The sequence below is a fragment of the Geotrypetes seraphini genome, chromosome 2 (assembly GCF_902459505.1).
Source record: "Geotrypetes seraphini chromosome 2, aGeoSer1.1, whole genome shotgun sequence".
NCBI lineage: Eukaryota > Metazoa > Chordata > Amphibia > Gymnophiona > Dermophiidae > Geotrypetes > Geotrypetes seraphini.
The window spans coordinates 138929977-138948239 of NC_047085.1; the positions used below are offsets into that span (position 1 = coordinate 138929977).

Sequence of the window (18263 nt, forward strand, 5' to 3'; positions counted from 1 at the left end):
GTGCTCTTCTGAGACAGGCTAAAAGGAGCTAGAATCCAGAAAATGTGGGTGGAGAGGGAAAGTAAGAGCCATTATCTATAAACTTAGAAAAAGTAGCATACTATTAAATGTTATATCCAGTGCTTTTTTTTTCTAGCAAAAAAAATGCTGATACTAAAATACTAGGCCATTCTTCAGGAGTGCAACCAGACACAGAATCCATGAAAAGGCAGCACTGAGCATGTAAACTCTGAGCTCTTTTATTAATACTTGGGGACCACGGGTCATTTTTAATAAGCAATGAAAAAGGTTCTGATACTCAGTATCACCTGAACACCTCCTCAAAAAAAAAAGCCCTGGTTAAATTCCTATTAACAATCTATGACATCAATGACCTCTTTGATTCCTGCACTTGTTAATTAGAATTCTAGATCTGAGCCACATCTTTATTCCTATAAGATATTTGCCTTACTATATAGGCATCCTGGCAAGACCCAGGAAGCTTAGCAAACTTATCAGTTACGAGCAAACCATGGTCCCAGTACACTCAGATGTTTAGGCAGTAATACTGCTTTATGGTTCAGATCTCTTTCTGAGTTCCTGGAGTAACCAAGCATAAAAGGGTGGGGCCAATAGCCCCACCCTATTAGGGCAGGGGTTCTTAACCCAATTCTTGGAGGACACCCAGCCAACCTGGTTTTCAGGGTATCGATGACAAATATGCATATGAGAGATTTAACTGTGAAACAAAATATTTAGCATACACTAAGTAAATTGTTTTGCTTTCTGTGTTACAGTAAAAAGAAACTGTGCGCATTATATGGTAAATGGACAGAATGTTTGTATAGTGTTGATCCTGCTACATTTGATGCTTATAAAAAGAATGACAAGAAAAATGCAGAAGAGAAGAAAAATGCAAAACAGGTAGGTTTGAATTTTTTTTAAAATCGAAAGTAATTTTGGAAAAATATAGTACCTGTATTAGCATAGTGGTTAAAGCTACAGCCTCAGCACCCTGAGGTTTGTTGGTTCAAACTCATGCTGTTCTTTGTGACCCTAGGCAAGTCATTTAATCCCCCCATCTACATTAGATAGATTGTGAATCCACCGGGACAGATGGGGAAGAATGCTTGAGTAGCTGAAGCTCCTTTGGGAGAACGGTGTAGCACAATGCACTAATCTGTAATCTTTTCCTCTGTGAATTGCCCAGTCTTTTTACCAACTTACTCAGTCATTTTTAATTTATCCCTCATGTCTCATTTTTATTCCTTTTTTTCTGTTTTGTCAGCCTCCCTTCCTGACTATCTCCTTGTATATTTTGTTGCTTTTTTTTAATTATCTTTGGGTTTCTGTACTCTTTCTTCTTCCTCCCCAAATGATCCCAAATTATTTTTAAAGAGAATAACACTGGCCGCATTGTTCCCCGGGCCCAAAATGAGGCATCGGCAACTGTTTTGAGCACCAAATGTTGAAAGTGCCAAGTGGCCAGGCCAAAAAGGAGTTTGTGGGCTGTTTTCCACTGCGGAATTGTACCATTCAATGTGGCCCTTTAAGAGCCGCCAGTTTAGTTCTGCCCTTTCACCACCGTCATTTAAGAGCCACCAGTTCAGCGTGGCCATTTCATCATGGGATTGTTCAGTGCCGCCCTTCATGCTGGATTGAGGTGGAGTGCTGATGTATTGGGGAGGGGGGGCATTTGCTGAATTGGTGGAATGTTGGATCGGTCAGCCTGATCGAGGTGAAGTACTGATGGGAGGGCATGGGGGGCATTGCCCCCCACCACCACATATGATACAGACAAGGTAGAGTGCTGATGGAGTGGGGGGATATTGCCCCCTCCACCACATGCATTGGGGGGGCATTGCCCCTCCACATGCTGGAGCCCCAGGCCACGATGAAAAGGCACTGAACTGGCAACTCTTAAAAGGTGGTGATGAAAGGACCACGCTGAACTGGTGGTTCTTAAACGGCCACAGTGTAGCATCTTAAACCCTTTCCAATGCCACTTGAAAGAGGCACCATCATGATGCTCTACCCAACATCCCCACCCCCTTCTTTTCAGTCTCTAAAGGGCTTACTTTGGCTTTTTGAGTTTCAAAAAAGGGTCTCCACTTTCATCTTCTGACTGTGTTTATGGTTTGCTAAAATCTTAAATCCTGATCTGTCTCTCCTTTGACAGAGCCTATAGAAGTGCATACAAATATATACAGAGGTATTTTAACCTATGATTTACTTTCTGTTCTTTCAAAATAATTTCTAAAATTCTATTTGCTCTTTTGAGAGTGGTTGTATACTGAGTTGTGGATTTAAATGTGTTATCCACAGTAATTCAAGGTCCTTTCCCAGAGTAGTACAGTAACTCCTAGTAAAGAACCCAGTCTTGTTAGATGCAAAGGTTCATGTTCTATTTCTTGTATTCTCTGCAGACAGGAAGTACTGAGGAACCAGATGAAATGCCATTGCCAGACTCTGAAAGTGTGCATGTTATTCCTGGAAGTAATCTTCTGTGGAAGATAGCCCCAAGGCCTTCCAATTCTGTACAGGTTAGTGTGATTGTAGTAAAGTTGACCTTACCAAAGGAATAAGTTGTATTCAGTGTGGAAAATCAACCCATCTGAATCATAACCACTAAAACAGTTCTGATTGTTTCTGGTATCTAGTGTTGGTTTTTGTTGGGGTTTGTTTTTTTTTGGGGGGGTGTTAGCCTACAACCTATACCAGGGTTCAACAACCTTTTTAAAGCAAAGAGCCAATTTATCCTAAAAATATGACCCAAGATTTACAAAGAGCCACAATGGGTAGAGAAGGTAGTTTGAGATATTACAGGTCTCTCACTCTCTCTTACCTCCCCAAGGTCTTGCTTCTCTGTCTCTCTCTTCCCTCCAACCCCTCACAGGTTTCTGCACCTCTCTTCCCTCCCTCCTTCCCTTGCCCTGGGCAAGCATCTCTCTCCCCCCAACCCATTACCAAGATTCTTTCCCTTCTCCAGGCCCTGAAACTTTAATCTCCCTCCGAACCTCACGATCCCCACCGGGCCTACTGAGGTACCTGGTGGTCCAGCACGGCCCTCTCGCTTCTGCTTCCACACGGCTACCTTCTAAAATGGCTGCCTTGACTTATCGCAGCTGCTCACGGCATTTCCTGTAGTACCTCAAGCTGCCATGAGAGGTCAAAACAGCCATTTTAGAAGGCAGCTGCAAAGAGGCAGGAGCAAGAGGGCCACACTCCTGATGCAAAGACATACAACCCCCTCCCCCCCCGCTGAACCACTAGGTATCTTGGTAGGCCATGGGGGGGAAATCATGGGATTGGGAGGAAGATTAAAAGGTCGGGGCCTGGAGAGCCATAGCCATATGGCAGAAGAGCCGCATGTGGCTTGCGAGCTGCAGGTTGCATACCCCTGACCTATACAGAAGAGGATTTCATTTAGAAGAACTGAATTCCATTTTGTTCTGCATCATAGTCGGTCACAAACCTTGCCTTTCCTCCAGATATCACCTCCCTTTTTTTCCAGACATTTGTTATTGAACTCTGTTCCATCAATCACAATAAATGGTAGTTTTTAAATCTAAATCTGTAGGCAACAGCATAAGAATTGCTATACTGGGTTCAAACCAAGTTCCATCAAGCCCTTTATCTGGTTTCTAGCCACACCCACTCAGAATTCAATCCTTTAAAATATATAGCTTCCATGCGACTTACCCCAGGGATAAGCTGTGATCTCACCCAGATCTACATTTAAAGGTATGGATTTTCTCCAGGAATTTGTCCAAACTTTTTTTAAACACTTCTGATGACTTTTAACACAATACACTTCTCCATCCAAATTTTCATGGGTTTAGGACTTGCGACCTCGGTTATTCACAAGTTTCTAAACCCTGACCCACCTCCGCCTCCCAGATCTCTCCACACTATACCTGGTGGCCTAGCAGTGATGCATGGCAGAAGTGATCTTCCTATGCTCCTGCCCTGTGCAGTGCCATCAATAAAAATGTCTGCCGTGAGTTCCCTGTCTCCACCACCTCTTCTGGGAGACCTCTATCATATCTCCCTCAGCTATATCTTCTCCAAGCTGAAGGAGCCCTAACCTCTTTAGCTCTCGTATAAGAATTGTTCCATCCCTTCTTAAAGATGCGGCAACCAGAATTACGCACAATATTCAAGGTACACATACACCATGGAATATTACAGAGGCATTATGACTTGCTTTGTTTTATTCTGCATCCCTTTCTTAATTCCTAACATTGTTTACTTTTTTTTTTTAAGCTACTGTCACATACAAGCCATGATGCCCAGATAACTTTTCCTGGATGGCAATTCCTAATCTGGAGCCTAGCAAAATGTAGCTATAATTAAGGGAGTTCTCTAGATGCATCAGTATGAACTTGTCCACAGTAAATTTCATTTGCCATCTGAATGCCCAGTCTTCCAATTTCACAAGACCCTCCAGCAATTTCTCACCATTTGCATGTAGTTTAAAAACTCTGAGGCGTGGCTTTGGAGCGGAACTAAATGGCTGGGTAGTGGATTTGCTCTGTGAAGACAAGCTATTTGACAGAGATCATAGCCAGAAAAAATTCAAATTTCACTCTGAAAAGTGAGGTAGAGGTGGATAATGGCTTCAGGAAAGCAAAACAAAAATTTGGCGGCGGGGAGCAGCTCAGGAAGCGGGAAGCGATCGAAACTTGATACGGCTTCACCGATGTCAGTTCTGTTGCCGCCGGAGGATGTAGAAAATAAAGACATAATGAAGGAAATACAGGCGGTAAAGGAAATAGTATTGGAATGCGCTAAAAATATAAAAGAAGTGAAAGAAGAGGTGGTATGTTTATCAAATAAACTGCAAGCAATGGAATTGAAAGTGGATCAAATTGAGAAAAGAGTGGAAAAGTGTGAGGAGGAAAGTATAAAGCACATGGAACACAGTAAGGAAATTGAAGCACTTAAAAGGGAGCTGGAAGATTTGTCCAATAGGGAACGAAGGAGCAATTTAAGGGTGCTTGGGGTCCCGGAGGGAATTGAAAAGTCGGATCCGATTGGATTTTTGATTAATTTTTTGCCCAAGGTGCTCCCGATGCAAAACAAGTTTCCATTGGAAATAGAACGTGCACACAGGGTCCCAACGAGATTATCAAACAGCCAAAAAGGACCACGTCCACTGATCTTTAAGCTACTTAGATATCAACAGGTAGCTGAAATAATTAAATTAGCTAAAGATAATAAAAACTTAAAGTGTCAGGATTCAAAGATTTACATAGTGCCTGACTTTGCCAGAGCAACGGCACAAAAGAGAAAGCAGCTATTAGACCTGAGACCACAGCTGAGAAGTCTGGGAGCTAGATATGGGCTCATATACCCGGCAACTATGCGGGTCACTTATAAAAATAAAACTTTGAATTTTGATACTGCAGATAAACTTAAGGAGTTTTTGGAGCAGTGTGAATCACCAATGGCTACTTAATAGAGACTTGGATGGAAGTATTTTTGTTCTTGGTTGAAATGTTTATTTTTGTTTGGAAATTTCTATGTTAAAGGAAGAAAAAAGAAAAAAAAAGAGTTAATAGGATTCTGAAGGCATGGCTGCAGTTGGATTTCAAATACATTCCACATTCTATCTTGTCATGAGGCAAATGGAATGTAGCCTGCAAGAGCATAAGAGATGCAATATTACAGACCTTTTAAAGGACAGAGGTTAATAAGATGGATTGTACTGACTTGCTGTTTGGACAGACAGACTGAGAAACGATAGAGGATTGTGCAAAACAGATTGAAGGAAATAAGTTCTAAATAGTATTGAGAAGATATAAACTACAAGCAAGAGGACATTAAATAGAATGGATCTGCAAGCAAGATGAGAGTTAGACTGTGACTTTGTAAGCCTTACAATTTTCATTTGCATAAAAGGGGAAGTCAGCTGTGATATATGGAATAAGACATTGTAATGGAAATTCTCTAAATGCAGCAGAGGATTTTTTGAAGATGGTTCTGGTATATAGTTGGCCTGACCTTAAAATAAAAATGACAGAGCTACGATGGTCAAAAAAAAAAAAAGGAACAGGGTTTGTATATGTAGAATGTGAAGGATCTATGATTGGCACCACAAGTTTGAAATTGTGGTCATTGTAAATCTTTATGCAAAACAATTGGAAAGGAGATTTAAGGTGGATCAAAAGATGAGACTGAGAATGTATAAACAGTAGTGTGAGAGGATAGAATTTTATATGGATCTGCAAGCAAGAGGAGATTTGAAATGAGACTTTATGAGACATATAGCATCTTATTACAAGAAAAGGAAATTTGTTGTTATGTATGGACTATAGTTTTAAAATTGCAAATCTATTAATGCAACAAGAGTCATAATATTGTTGTTTGGGATAAAAATTGGTCTGAACTTAATATAAATAATGGTGGATATACGATGAGATTAAAAAAAAAAAAATTAATTAGAAGTTTTGGTAAAAGCGAAGGATGTAGGAAAGTTTGGATGTTATAATATAAAGCATATGATATGAGAATGTTGTGAATGGAGTGGAAATTAAAAGGGTAGCAAATATGCTAGTGTGGAAATGGGTATGGAATGTTAGGAGGGTTATGTTAAAGGGATAAAAATTGTTGTTTTGGGGAATTTATTGACTTTTTGAATAGGAAAAGTTAGGAAAAAAGATTTCCATTATATATTTAATAATATTTAAAAGTGATATTTAACTTGAGGGAATGTGATGTAATCTGACATGAAAGATGAATGTGGTTTGGATGAATGTAATTTTAAAATTTGGTGTGATTATTTATGTATTTCAATAATATCTTAATGGAAATGAGTGAGTAGAGAAGGGAGGGTTCATGAGAGATGGGGGAAAGGAAAGGAAAAAAAAAAAAAGAGGTAATCCTTGATAAAGAAGTCTTGTGTGATAAAATGATATTCATTTTAATATGATAATGATCTGGCTAATGGTTTTAAAATTATAAATATAGCTTGTGGGGAGTTTATCTATTGCCTAGTCAAGGTGTGCGTTTCAAAGTTGGCAAGTAATTTAAGGGAGGGATGGGAGGGGGAGGGGATTAAGAATATGGGAAGGGGTATAGGGGAGGGGATGGGTTCTAATAATAATTTTAAAAAGGGGAAAAGAGGTTATAATATTGATGTGAAGAATATTATTGATTATTGTTTTGATTTGATATAATGACTTTAAAAATTTTTTCAATAAATGTTGATGGTCTCAACCACCCGATAAAAAGGAAAAAAGTATTGCTATATTTAAAAAAACAAAATGCGGATGTCTATTTCATACAGGAGACTCACCTTAATGGAGATGAATCAAAAAAGCTAATTGGTAATTGGGTGAGAGATTGCTTTTTTGCACCGGCGGTGGGGAAAAAAGCTGGGGTAGCAATTTTAATAAATAAAAAATGTTCAGCAGGATTTAATATGGTGAAAGCAGATAAATTAGGAAGATGGGTGCATGTGAACATGAGTATGGGCAATAATACCGTGGCGCTATTTAATGTGTACGTACCTAATTCGAATCAAATTGAATATTTTAAAACTCTACAACCAATAATTTTACCACTGGCTGCTAATAATTTGATAGTAGCAGGAGATTTTAATGCTGTTGTGGACCCTTTATTGGATAAAAAACCTAGTAAAATTTTAAAATCTTTAGGGTTGGATAATTTTATAAATTCTTGCAATTTAAAAGATATATGGAGAATTCTTCATTTTAATGATCGAGATTTTTTGTTTTATTCACATGTTCATAAATCTTTTTCTAGAATTGATTATATTCTTGTTTCTGATGGGCTAATACAAGATGTTACACAAGCCTCTATAGAACCAATAATTTTATCAGATCATGGAGGAGTGTGGATTTCTTTAAATTTTAATGACCCGGATAATGGTAGGCCTGTATGGAGATTTAATAATGCATTGCTTGCATATCCAAAATTTTGTGAAGAATTTCAATTAAAAATGGATGAATATTTTCAAAATAATATTACAGAGGAAATATCTACAGAAATAATATGGGATGCTTTTAAAGCAACGATGAGAGGGCAAATTATATCATTTTCAGCTTATTCTAAAAAACAATTAAATAAGCAATTTACGGAACTGGAACACGAAATAAAAGATTTAGAATTAAAATTGATTAATAAGTGGGAGAATTCTACGTTGCAAACTTTATTAAAAGCAAAATATAAATATAATGAGATTTCTTCTAATTTGGCTAAAAAAAATATTATGTGTCAGCAAGCTTTGTATTATGGTAGTTCAAATAAGGCGGGAAGATTATTGGCTAATTATCTTAAAGTGAAAAAAAGAAAGATGAAATTGAATGCAATAAAAGATGAAAAAGGTGAAACTCATTTTCAGATTGGTCCTATTTTAAAACAGTTTTTAAATTATTATAAAAACCTGTATTCTTCTGAGTCTTATTTAAATAAAGAAAAAGATGGTATAGTGTTTTTAAATAATATTGAAGGTCCGAAGATTCCTGATCATATAAAAAGAAGTTTGGAAAATCCAATATCTTTACAAGAATTACAAACAGCATTGAAATCTCTTAGAGTAGGGACCGCTCCAGGTGGTGATGGTTTTACGGTAGAGTTTTATAAAGCATTTCAAAATACTCTTTTACCTCATTTATTAAATTTATATCAGAATCAACTAAAGAAAGGTTGTATATCAGGCACTATGGCAGAATCATTAACTATTGTTTTGCCGAAGCCAAATAAAGATCCCATGTTGGTTTCAAATTACAGGCCTATTTCATTGATAAATGTAGATGGTAAATTATTAGCCAAACTTTTGGCTACACGTTTGGCAAAAGCTCTTCCTCACATAGTTGGTATGCATCAAACAGGGTTTGTTGCTCAGAGACACTCTTCTAATAACACCAGATTGGCATTGCAAATGTTATATTTATCAAAAGAAATTGGAGATCCGGCTTTTTCTGTGTCTCTAGATGCAGAGAAAGCTTTTGATCGTGTGGAATGGACATTTATGTATCAGGCCATGGAGTGGTTTGGTATTGGTTCGGGATTTATACAAATGATTAAAACTCTGTATAGCTCTCCTGTTGCTAGATTATATATCAATAATAATTTTTCTGATTGTTTTAAATTGCAAAGGGGAGTTAGACAGGGATGTCCTTTGTCTCCTTTACTTTTTGATATAGTGCTTGAACCCTTATTATTAGCTATTCAACAAGAGGAGGAGATACAGGGTATACCGCATAAAGATAAAGAATATAAAGTTTCTGCATATGCGGATGATATATTACTTCATTTGAGGAATCCGGAAACAACCATTCCAAATTTATTGGTTTTGATTGAAAGATTTGGAAAGTTTTCAGGATATAAAATAAATTGGACTAAATCAGAAGTTCTTCCTTTAAATGTGCATTGCACAAAAGGATTATTTGACTCATTACCTTTTATTTGGAAAGAAGAAGGAATAAAATACTTAGGTATATGGATAAAAAACACGCTTGATGAGACAATTATAATGAATGAAAAAAGTTTATTGCAAAAAGTAACAGAGTTATGTGAGCAATGGAATCCTTTACATTTATCTTGGTGGGGAAGAGTTCAAACTGTCAAAATGATGATATTGCCTGTGGTTTGTTATCAAATGGGAATGATACCAGTTTTTTTTCAGGGGTCTTTTTACAAAAAGTTAAATAATATTCTTAGTAAATTTATTTGGCTGGGTAAAGCTGTAAGAATTGCTCTAGTGACTTTACAAAAACCAATTGAGGAGGGAGGGGTAAATTTTCCAAATTTTTATAGGTTTCATCAATCCTATATATTGCGCCAAGGTATGTATTGGGTCCTCCCAGAACTCATGGAGAAGCTTCCAGATTGGTTATGGTTGGAGTGGCAGCTCATGTCTCCTATCAGGCTTCGTCATCTGCTTAGCATTAAAATGCCTAGAATAAGGAAAACCAATAGGATATTAATGGACACATGGACAACATTAAAGTATGTAAACAACTTAACTCCTATTACTATTCAAAAATCTACTTGTCAAAATATATGGCTGAACTCCAAGATACAAATAGGCGGTTTTATGATTGTCTGGAAGGATTGGAATGAAGCAGGAATACGTACTTTAGATGATGTTATTAATGATGGTAAGCTGCTGGAGTTTTCACAATTGCAACATAAATTTGGACTTAATAAAAAACAAAGTTATAAGTGGTTGCAATTGAAGCAGGCTATTCAGGCAGGGTTCCCTGAATGGAAGTCTTTAAATACTCATTTTACTCTAGAATTCTTATGCTTCCAGGCAGATTTTATGGGTCACCAGGCCGCACAGTGGTATAAAACATTATCTGGATATTTAAATAAAAAACCAAGGACTGTACTTAGAGATATTTGGAGCATTGAGATTAAGCATCAAATTAATGCATCTCAATGGCCACGTATTTGGTCTTGGAGGATAAGATGTACAATGTCTGCGTCTATGAGGCAAACATGGTTTTTCCTGTTGCATAGAGCACTCTGGACCCCTGTTCGCTTACAAAAATTGGATTGCTCTAAGTCTAATAGATGTTGGCATTGTCATCTTGAGGCTGGAACTCTAGATCATTTATTATTTTATTGTCCTTTTATTAATAATTTTTGGAAATTGATCTGGGGTCAAATAAATTGTATGTTAGAGAATCCTGTGGCCCTATCATATGACACAGTTTTGTTTGGAATGTCTATGAGGGCCAAAAGTCAAATTTCATCGAATAATAACAAACTGTTAATGATTTTAACAGGAGTTGCCATCCAACATATAACACATAACTGGAAAGACTATAGAGGATTGAATTATTGTTTCTGGTGGAGTTCGGTTTGTCAGGTGTATGAAATGGAAAAAACATTGGCAATCAAGAGAGGTTATTATAAGAAATTTAAAGAGGTGTGGAGACCATTAATTGAGTATTATAATAAATAAATAATTATATTTATCCCCATTAAATATATGTAGGGGGGAGGAGGGATGGGTGGGTTTTATGACATTATGAGGGGTAATATATGGAAAGGGAGGGAGGGGAGATAGTTTATGGTATAAAATGAATGTAGAGTTTCAAGTGAAGAATGTATAGTATGACTTGAATTATTGTACACTTGTTTGCATAATGTAAAAACGAATAAAGATATTAAAAAAAAAAAAAAAAAAAAAACTCTGAATAATTTTCTGGCATCTAGAAATTTGATCACTTCACTCATTGTTGCCATTTCAAGATTGAAATGAGGAATCTTCAAAACGTTTCCGCACTTTTATATATATATTTTTAAACAATATTTATTAAATATCTCAAAAGCAAATTACATCACTTTTCAATATAATCACCCTGTTTTGCGATACATTTTCCCCATGATATTCTACGATACCACTTCTTCTGCCTCAACCATTTCCCACAAAAATATGAAAGTGTGTAAACATTTTTGAAGAACCCTCGTATATACAAAAGCACTGGGCCCAATGCTGATCCTATTTAACCCTACTCTTTATTTCTTCCATGTAACTAGTTCCCACTCCACAATATGACATTGCCTCCTATCCCATTGCTTTTCAATCTCCTCAGGAGTATCACATGTTAGACTTTATCTGGATTTTCAGAAAATATCTGACATAACTGGCTATAATTTATCCACATGCTTTTGCGCACATACAGAAAAATATAGCAGATTGATGAAGCAAGACTTACCTTGTGAAATCCATGATGACTCCATCTCTTTAAATCATGTTTATCTGTGTTCAATATATATATATATATAACATTTTTTTGTTTTTTTAACTTTATAATAGTTTGTACCATGTCATCCAGCAATGATGTCCAGCTCACTAAATTATAGTTTCTTTGATCATGCTTGGAATCTTTTTTAAAATTGGCATTATGTTGACCTCCCTCCAATTTTCAGGCTGTAGACAGTTTTAATGCAGGTTACAGGTAACTAGTAGTAGATATGCAAATTCATTTTTAGTTCTTTCAGATCTCTGAGATATATCATCTGGTTTAGGTGATTTGCTACTCTATAATTTGTCAGTTTTGTCTATTACATCTTTCAGGCTTATTGAGGTTTGTTTCAGTTCCTCCAAATTGTCACCTTTAAATATATAATTTCAGGCATGAGCAGCTCCCTTAGATATGTCTCAGAAAAGACTGAAACAAAGCATTTATTTAGTCTCTTTGCTGTGGCTTTGTTCTCCCTGAAAGTCCATTTTATCCAGTGATCATCTAATGATCCAAATGATTCCCTCACAGGTTTCCTGCTTCAAATATAGCTGAAAAAGTTGTTATTATGAGTTGTTGCCTTTTTAGCAAGCTTCTTTTCAGATGACAAAGGACGGCAGGAGGGATGTCCTCTCCCTCCTACCACTGGGGTTCCCCAACCCCGTATTAACCTTCAACACCTCCCCACACCTTTAAGACAAAGGACAGCAGGAAGGATGTCCACGCCTTTCTGCCGCCAGGATGCCCTGCCCCCCTGACAATCCCCCCCCCATCCATCCTCCAAATACCTTTTAAGATGAAGGCTGGCAGGAGAAATGTCTACTCTTTCCAGCCAGCAGGCCCGCCTCGTCAAAACGGTGATCCCTTCCGGTGCATCCTGGGCTGCACCAGGAAAGGACCTAAGGCTCTGATTGGCCCACATGCCTAAGGCCCCTCCTTTGAGTGAGACCTTAGGTGCCTGGGCCAGAGCTTTAGGCTCCTCCCTGTTGCATCCCAGGAGGGCCTCAGGCCCCCTCCCAGTGAATCCAAGGATGCACTGGGAAGGGGAAGGCACTCTATTTTAAACAGGTGGGCCTGCCAGCCAGAGGTAGAAGGCATTTCTCCTGCCAGTTTTCATCCTAAAGGTATGGAGAAGTAGGGAGTCATTGGGGCAGGGGACACCAGCAGCAGGAGGGAGTGGGCATCCCTCATGCTGTACTTCATATTAAAGGTATGCGGGGCCTGTCGGGAGGGTTGTTGGGGGTGGGGGACCCCGATGGAATGAGGGAGTGGTCATCCCTCCTGCCAAACAGGGAATATTGAATGGCTTTGGGGGGGAAAGGATTGGAGAGAGGGAGGAATCGGGCGTCTTTTCTTTTTTTTGTCAAGCCTTTCTTTCCTGTCAGTGTCTCAGCCAATCAGCACTCAGGCACTGCAAAGAAAGTAAGACTGCACCAGCTCAGACTCTGCTGGAAAATTTTGCCTGCAAATGTGGCATAATGAGGTTAGGGAATCACCCAGTAATGATAGAAAATTGCCCAGATTGGTCATTTAAATATATGAGTGTATGGAGCTATCAGGGGACTATACTGAAAAATAAAACAATTTTGAAAACTCTTTTATCCCAGGACAAGCAGGCAGCATATTCTTGATTGATGGGTGACGGCACCGACGGAGCCCCGGTACGGACAATTTTAGAGTGATTGCACTCTAAGAACTTGGAAAGTTCTAGTAGGCCACACCGCGCACGCGCGAGTGCCTTCCCGCTCGACAGAGGCGCGCAGTCCCCAGTTTCTTAGTTTCCGCGGAGCTAAGAAGTCGCACTTTTCAACGGCTGTTGAAAAGATTTTTTTCTGTCGCCTTCCCGCTCGCGAAATCTTTTTGGAAATTATATTTCCTTTTTTTCTTTTATTATTTTCTTTAAAAAAAAAAAAACAGTTTTTTTCGTCGGTTTTGCCCCGGCGGGGCCTACTGCCGCCATCGAGGCCTTGGCCTTCGATTTGGCAGAAGCCGTTTTTCCTTTCATGCCCCCCCCAGCCAGGTTTTAAAAAGTGCCAGCGGTGTGCACGGCCTATCTCTCTTACGGACCCGCACAGTTGGTGCTTACAGTGCCTGGGTCCAGAGCATCAGGCTTCTACCTACACCCGCTGTGCCATTTTGAAAAAACGTACATTAAAAAACCGACAAATCCAACAACGTTTGCTTTTCGGTGCCGATATGTCTGACCCTGCGACATCGACACCGGCACCACCTCAGTCGGCACCCACTTCGTCGATGCCGCGCGACACCGCACCGGCGTCGCAACACTCAGGTAAGCCGGCAAAGAAGCCATCTCCATTGGAGCGTCCTCCGGTCTCAGTAGCAGCGAGTCCAATCCTGCCGACCTCGAGGCGCCCATGGAAGTGCTCCACTCCTATTGAGGTGAGCCCCTCGACATCGAGTTCCTCATCCTCGGAGAGTAGAGCAGCACCACAGGTACCGCAGAAGAAAAAGGCGGTACCGGTGCCTTCGCTGGACGAGCGGATTGCTGCTGTCCTGCAAGTGCAACTTAAGGAGCAGTTGCAACAACTCCTTCCCGCACTTTTGACACCGAGCCTTCCAGTCCCGGTCCGGTCTGAGCCACCGGTACCGACAGTGGAGCGCCCTCCTTTATCGGCATCCACTTTGTCGGTACCGGTTCACACTGCTTCCTTGACTTCGATGCCAATCTTAGCACCGGAACCGAGAGCTCAACACCAGGCGGTGCAGACTTCGGTACCGTGTCTATGAGGTTGGGTAAGTCGGTGCGCAAAACCCGACACCTGGAACCCTCCACTCCGGAGTCTCGAGACCGTGGCTCTCAGATTCGGGACCCTGATTTGTGGGGTGACTCTGAAGAGCCCTTTCTGTCTGAGGGTGAGTGTTCCTCTGATGAAGAGGATCATCTTGTTGCTGATCCCTCTTCTAAGCAGGATTCCACATCTTTTACCTCTTTCTTAAAAGAGATGTGTGAATCTCTTTCTATTCCCTTGGAGGCTGAGTCGAAGAAATCCAAGGCATTCCTTGATGCTCTGGACTTTGACCAGCCTCCAAGGGAATTTCTCAAACTTCCTCTACATGACATCTTAAGAGAGACTTTTTATAAAAATTTAGAGACTCCCCTGACTGTACCGGGAGCTCCTCGTAAATTGGACTCCTTATACAAGGTTATCCCTATCCCTGGTTTTGACAAACCTCAGCTCCCGCATGAGTCTCTTTTGGTGGAATCCACACTTAAGAAATCAGCGGGAGCTAGTGTGTATGCCTCAGTCCCTCCTGGCAGAGAAGGAAAAGCCATGGACAAATTTGGCAAACGTTTATATCAGAATGCCATGTTAGCCAATAGGTCAGGGAACTACGCTTTTCATTTTATTTAAAGCACCTCATTCAAAACATGGCTGCTTTTGAAAAGTACCTCCCTGACCGCAAGAAATCTGCATTTCATGCCTGCTCTTCTTCTCTTCTCCAGTTATGCAAGTTCCTAGTTCGGTCAATTTATGACACATTTGAATTGACTTCTAGGGCCACGGCTATGTTTGTTGCCATGCGTCGGTTGGCATGGCTCAGAGTCTCAGAGCTCGATGTAAATCATCAGGACCGCCTAGCAAATGCTCCCTGCTTGGGTGATGAGCTCTTCGGAGAGTCCATGGATTCCACTACACAAAAGCTGTCTGCCCATGAGACTCGGTGGGATACTCTCCTGAAGACTAAGAAAAAGACTCCACCTGCTCGGCCTTTTCGCCAACAATCTGCCTACCAGCGCCGCTATGCTGCCCGTCCCTTGCCACCGGCTACTCAACAGCCTAGACGTCAGCATCAGCAACAGCGACAACCACCTAGGCCAGCCCAGCAGCAACAGGTGAAGCCTCCTCCACCACAAAAGTCTACCCAACCCTTTTGACGTGGTTCTCCAAAGCATAGCCAGTATTCCACCATCTGCCAATCTCCCTCGACCCATAGGAGGATGTCTTTCTTGTTACACCAGCCGTTGGGAGAACATCACATCGGATCAGTGGGTCCTCAACATCATCCGCCACGGCTACTCTCTCAACTTTCAGACACGTCCTGCACAAAGTCTGCCAAGAGAGTCTGCTTTGAACACCTCTCAGTCTTCTCTCCTTCTTCAGGAGGTTCAATCCCTCCTCCTCCTGAACGCCATAGAGGAAGTTCCTCTAGATCAGAAGGGGCAGGGATTCTACTCCCGTTATTTTCTGGTCCCCAAAAAAACAGGGGATCTCAGACCTATCCTAGATCTTCGCGATCTCAACAAATGCTTGGTCAAGGAGAAATTCAAGATGCTTTCTCTGGCAATTCTTTATCCTCTTCTCCATCAAAGCGACTGGCTATGCTCCCTCGATCTCAAAGAGGCATACACTCACATTCCGGTCAATCTGGCCTCCAGACAGTACCTCCGCTTCATGATCAATCAATTGTCATTACCAATACAAGGTGTTGCCCTTCGGTCTTGCCTCCTCTCCAAGAGTGTTCACCAAATGTCTGATTGTGGTGGCTGCCTTTCTACGCTCTCACCACCTTCAAGTCTTTCCTTATCTGGACGATTGGTTAATCAAGGCCAATTCATCTCAAACAGTGCTCCTGGCCACCAACCAAACCATCCTGTTTCTACAGCTTCTGGGGTTCGAGATCAATCTACCCAAATCTCATCTCATCCCCACTCAGAGACTTCAATTCATTGGAGCGGTGCTGGACACAGTCCTCATGAAAGCATTTCTGCCGTCCAACCGTCTTCAAACTCTTCAATCTCTATGTCAGCAGGTGCTTCCACAACGTTCCATCTCTGCCAAGCAAATGATGATACTCTTGGGTCACATGGCCTCCACAGTTCATGTCACACCCCTCGCACGTCTTCACCTGCGCACTCCTCAATGGACCCTAGCTACCCAGTGGTCCCAAGCGACGGATCCTTGCTCACGACACATATCTGTGACATCATCTCTTCGTCAGTCTCTACAATGGTGGTTGATATCCTCAAATCTTTCCAGAGGTCTTCTGTTTCATCTACCTCCTCATCAACTTGTCATCACCACCGACGCCTCCCCTTATGCCTGGGGAGCTCATTTGAACGAATTCCAAACTCAAGGACTTTGGACAGCCCAGGAAATGAAACATCACATAAATTTCCTGGAACTCAGAGCGATGTTTTATGCCCTCAAGGCCTTCCAACATCTTCTCTTTCCTCAGGTCCTCCTGCTGTGCACAGACAATCAAGTTGCGATGTACTACATCAACAAGCAGGGTGGGACAGGCTCTCGCCTCTTGTGCCAGGAAGCCCAGAAGATTTGGGCTTGGGCCACAGATCACCAACTATTCCTGAAAGCTATCTACATTCAGGGAGAACAGAATTCCTTAGCGGACAAGCTCAGCAGAATTCTCCAGCCTCACGAGTGGACACTCGATCCTTTAACTCTTCAGTCCATCTTCGCTCAGTGGGGCACTCCTCAGATAGACCTCTTTGCAGCTCCTCACAATCACCAGCTGCCCCTATTCTGCTCCAGACTCTATTCCCCTCACCGTCTGGCAGCGGATGCATTTCTCCTCGATTGGTCCAATCTGTTCCTGTACGCTTTCCCTCCTCTGCCTCTCATGTTATGAACCTTGTTCAAGCTCAAGAGGGAACGAGCCACCATGATTCTGATTGCTCCACGGTGGCCCAGGCAACATTGGTTCTCCCTTCTACTTCAACTCAGTTCCAGGGAGCCTTTCCTTCTTTCACTGTTTCCTTCTCTGCTTACGCAACATCAGGAGACCCTTTTGCATCCCAACCTTCCGTCTCTGCACCTGACAGCTTGGTTTCTCTCGGGCTGACTTCTCATGATACTCTTTTGTCTCAGCCTGTTCGTTCCATTCTGGATGCCTCCAGGAAACCGGCCACTCTGCAATGTTACCATCAGAAGTGGACACGGTTTTCTTCCTGGTGTCTTCTTCATCATCATGATCCCACTTCCCTTGCAGTGGAGACCTTATTGGATTATCTTCATTCTTTGTCTGACTCTGGCCTCAAGTCTACTTCCATCAGAGTCCACCTCAGTGCTATTGCTGCTTTTCATGAGCCAGTTCATGGAAAACTTCTCTCGGCTCATCCCTTGGTGTCCAGATTCATGCAGGGTCTTTTCAATGTGAAACCACCTCTCAAAGCCCCTCCGGTAATCTGGGATCTCAGTGTAGTTCTTTCCGCCTTAATGAAGCCTCCTTTTGAACCTTTGGCTACCGCTCCTTTCAAGTTTCTCACTTGGAAGGTACTTTTCCTTATTGCTCTTACCTCTGCCAGGATGGTCAGTGAGCTACATGCACTAGTTGCTGATCCACCTTTTACAGTCTTTCATCATGACAAGGTGGTTCTGCGTACACATCCAAAGTTTCTCCCTAAGGTTGTCTCGGAATTCCATCTCAACCAATCCATTGTTCTGCCTGTCTTCTTTCCGAAACCTCACTCTCATTCTGGAGAACAAGCTCTGCATACTTTGGATTGTAAGCGGGCTCTGGCTTACTATTTAGAGCGTACTAAGCCCCACAGATCAGCTCCCCAACTCTTTTTGTCCT

General features: G+C 41.2%; 1 protein-coding gene across 12 annotated transcripts in view; it reads left to right on the top strand.

Annotated features, from left to right (window-relative positions):
* The window catches only part of OSBPL1A (oxysterol binding protein like 1A), a 319072-nt gene that overhangs the window by 272032 nt on the left and 28777 nt on the right, over positions 1–18263 (top strand). For all 12 annotated transcript variants that reach the window (XM_033933855.1, XM_033933854.1, XM_033933860.1 and 9 more), the window contains 2 exons: positions 777–903; positions 2406–2522. In XM_033933855.1, coding sequence (XP_033789746.1) covers positions 777–903; positions 2406–2522 — 244 coding nt within the window. The remainder of the gene's footprint in view (positions 1–776; positions 904–2405; positions 2523–18263) is intronic.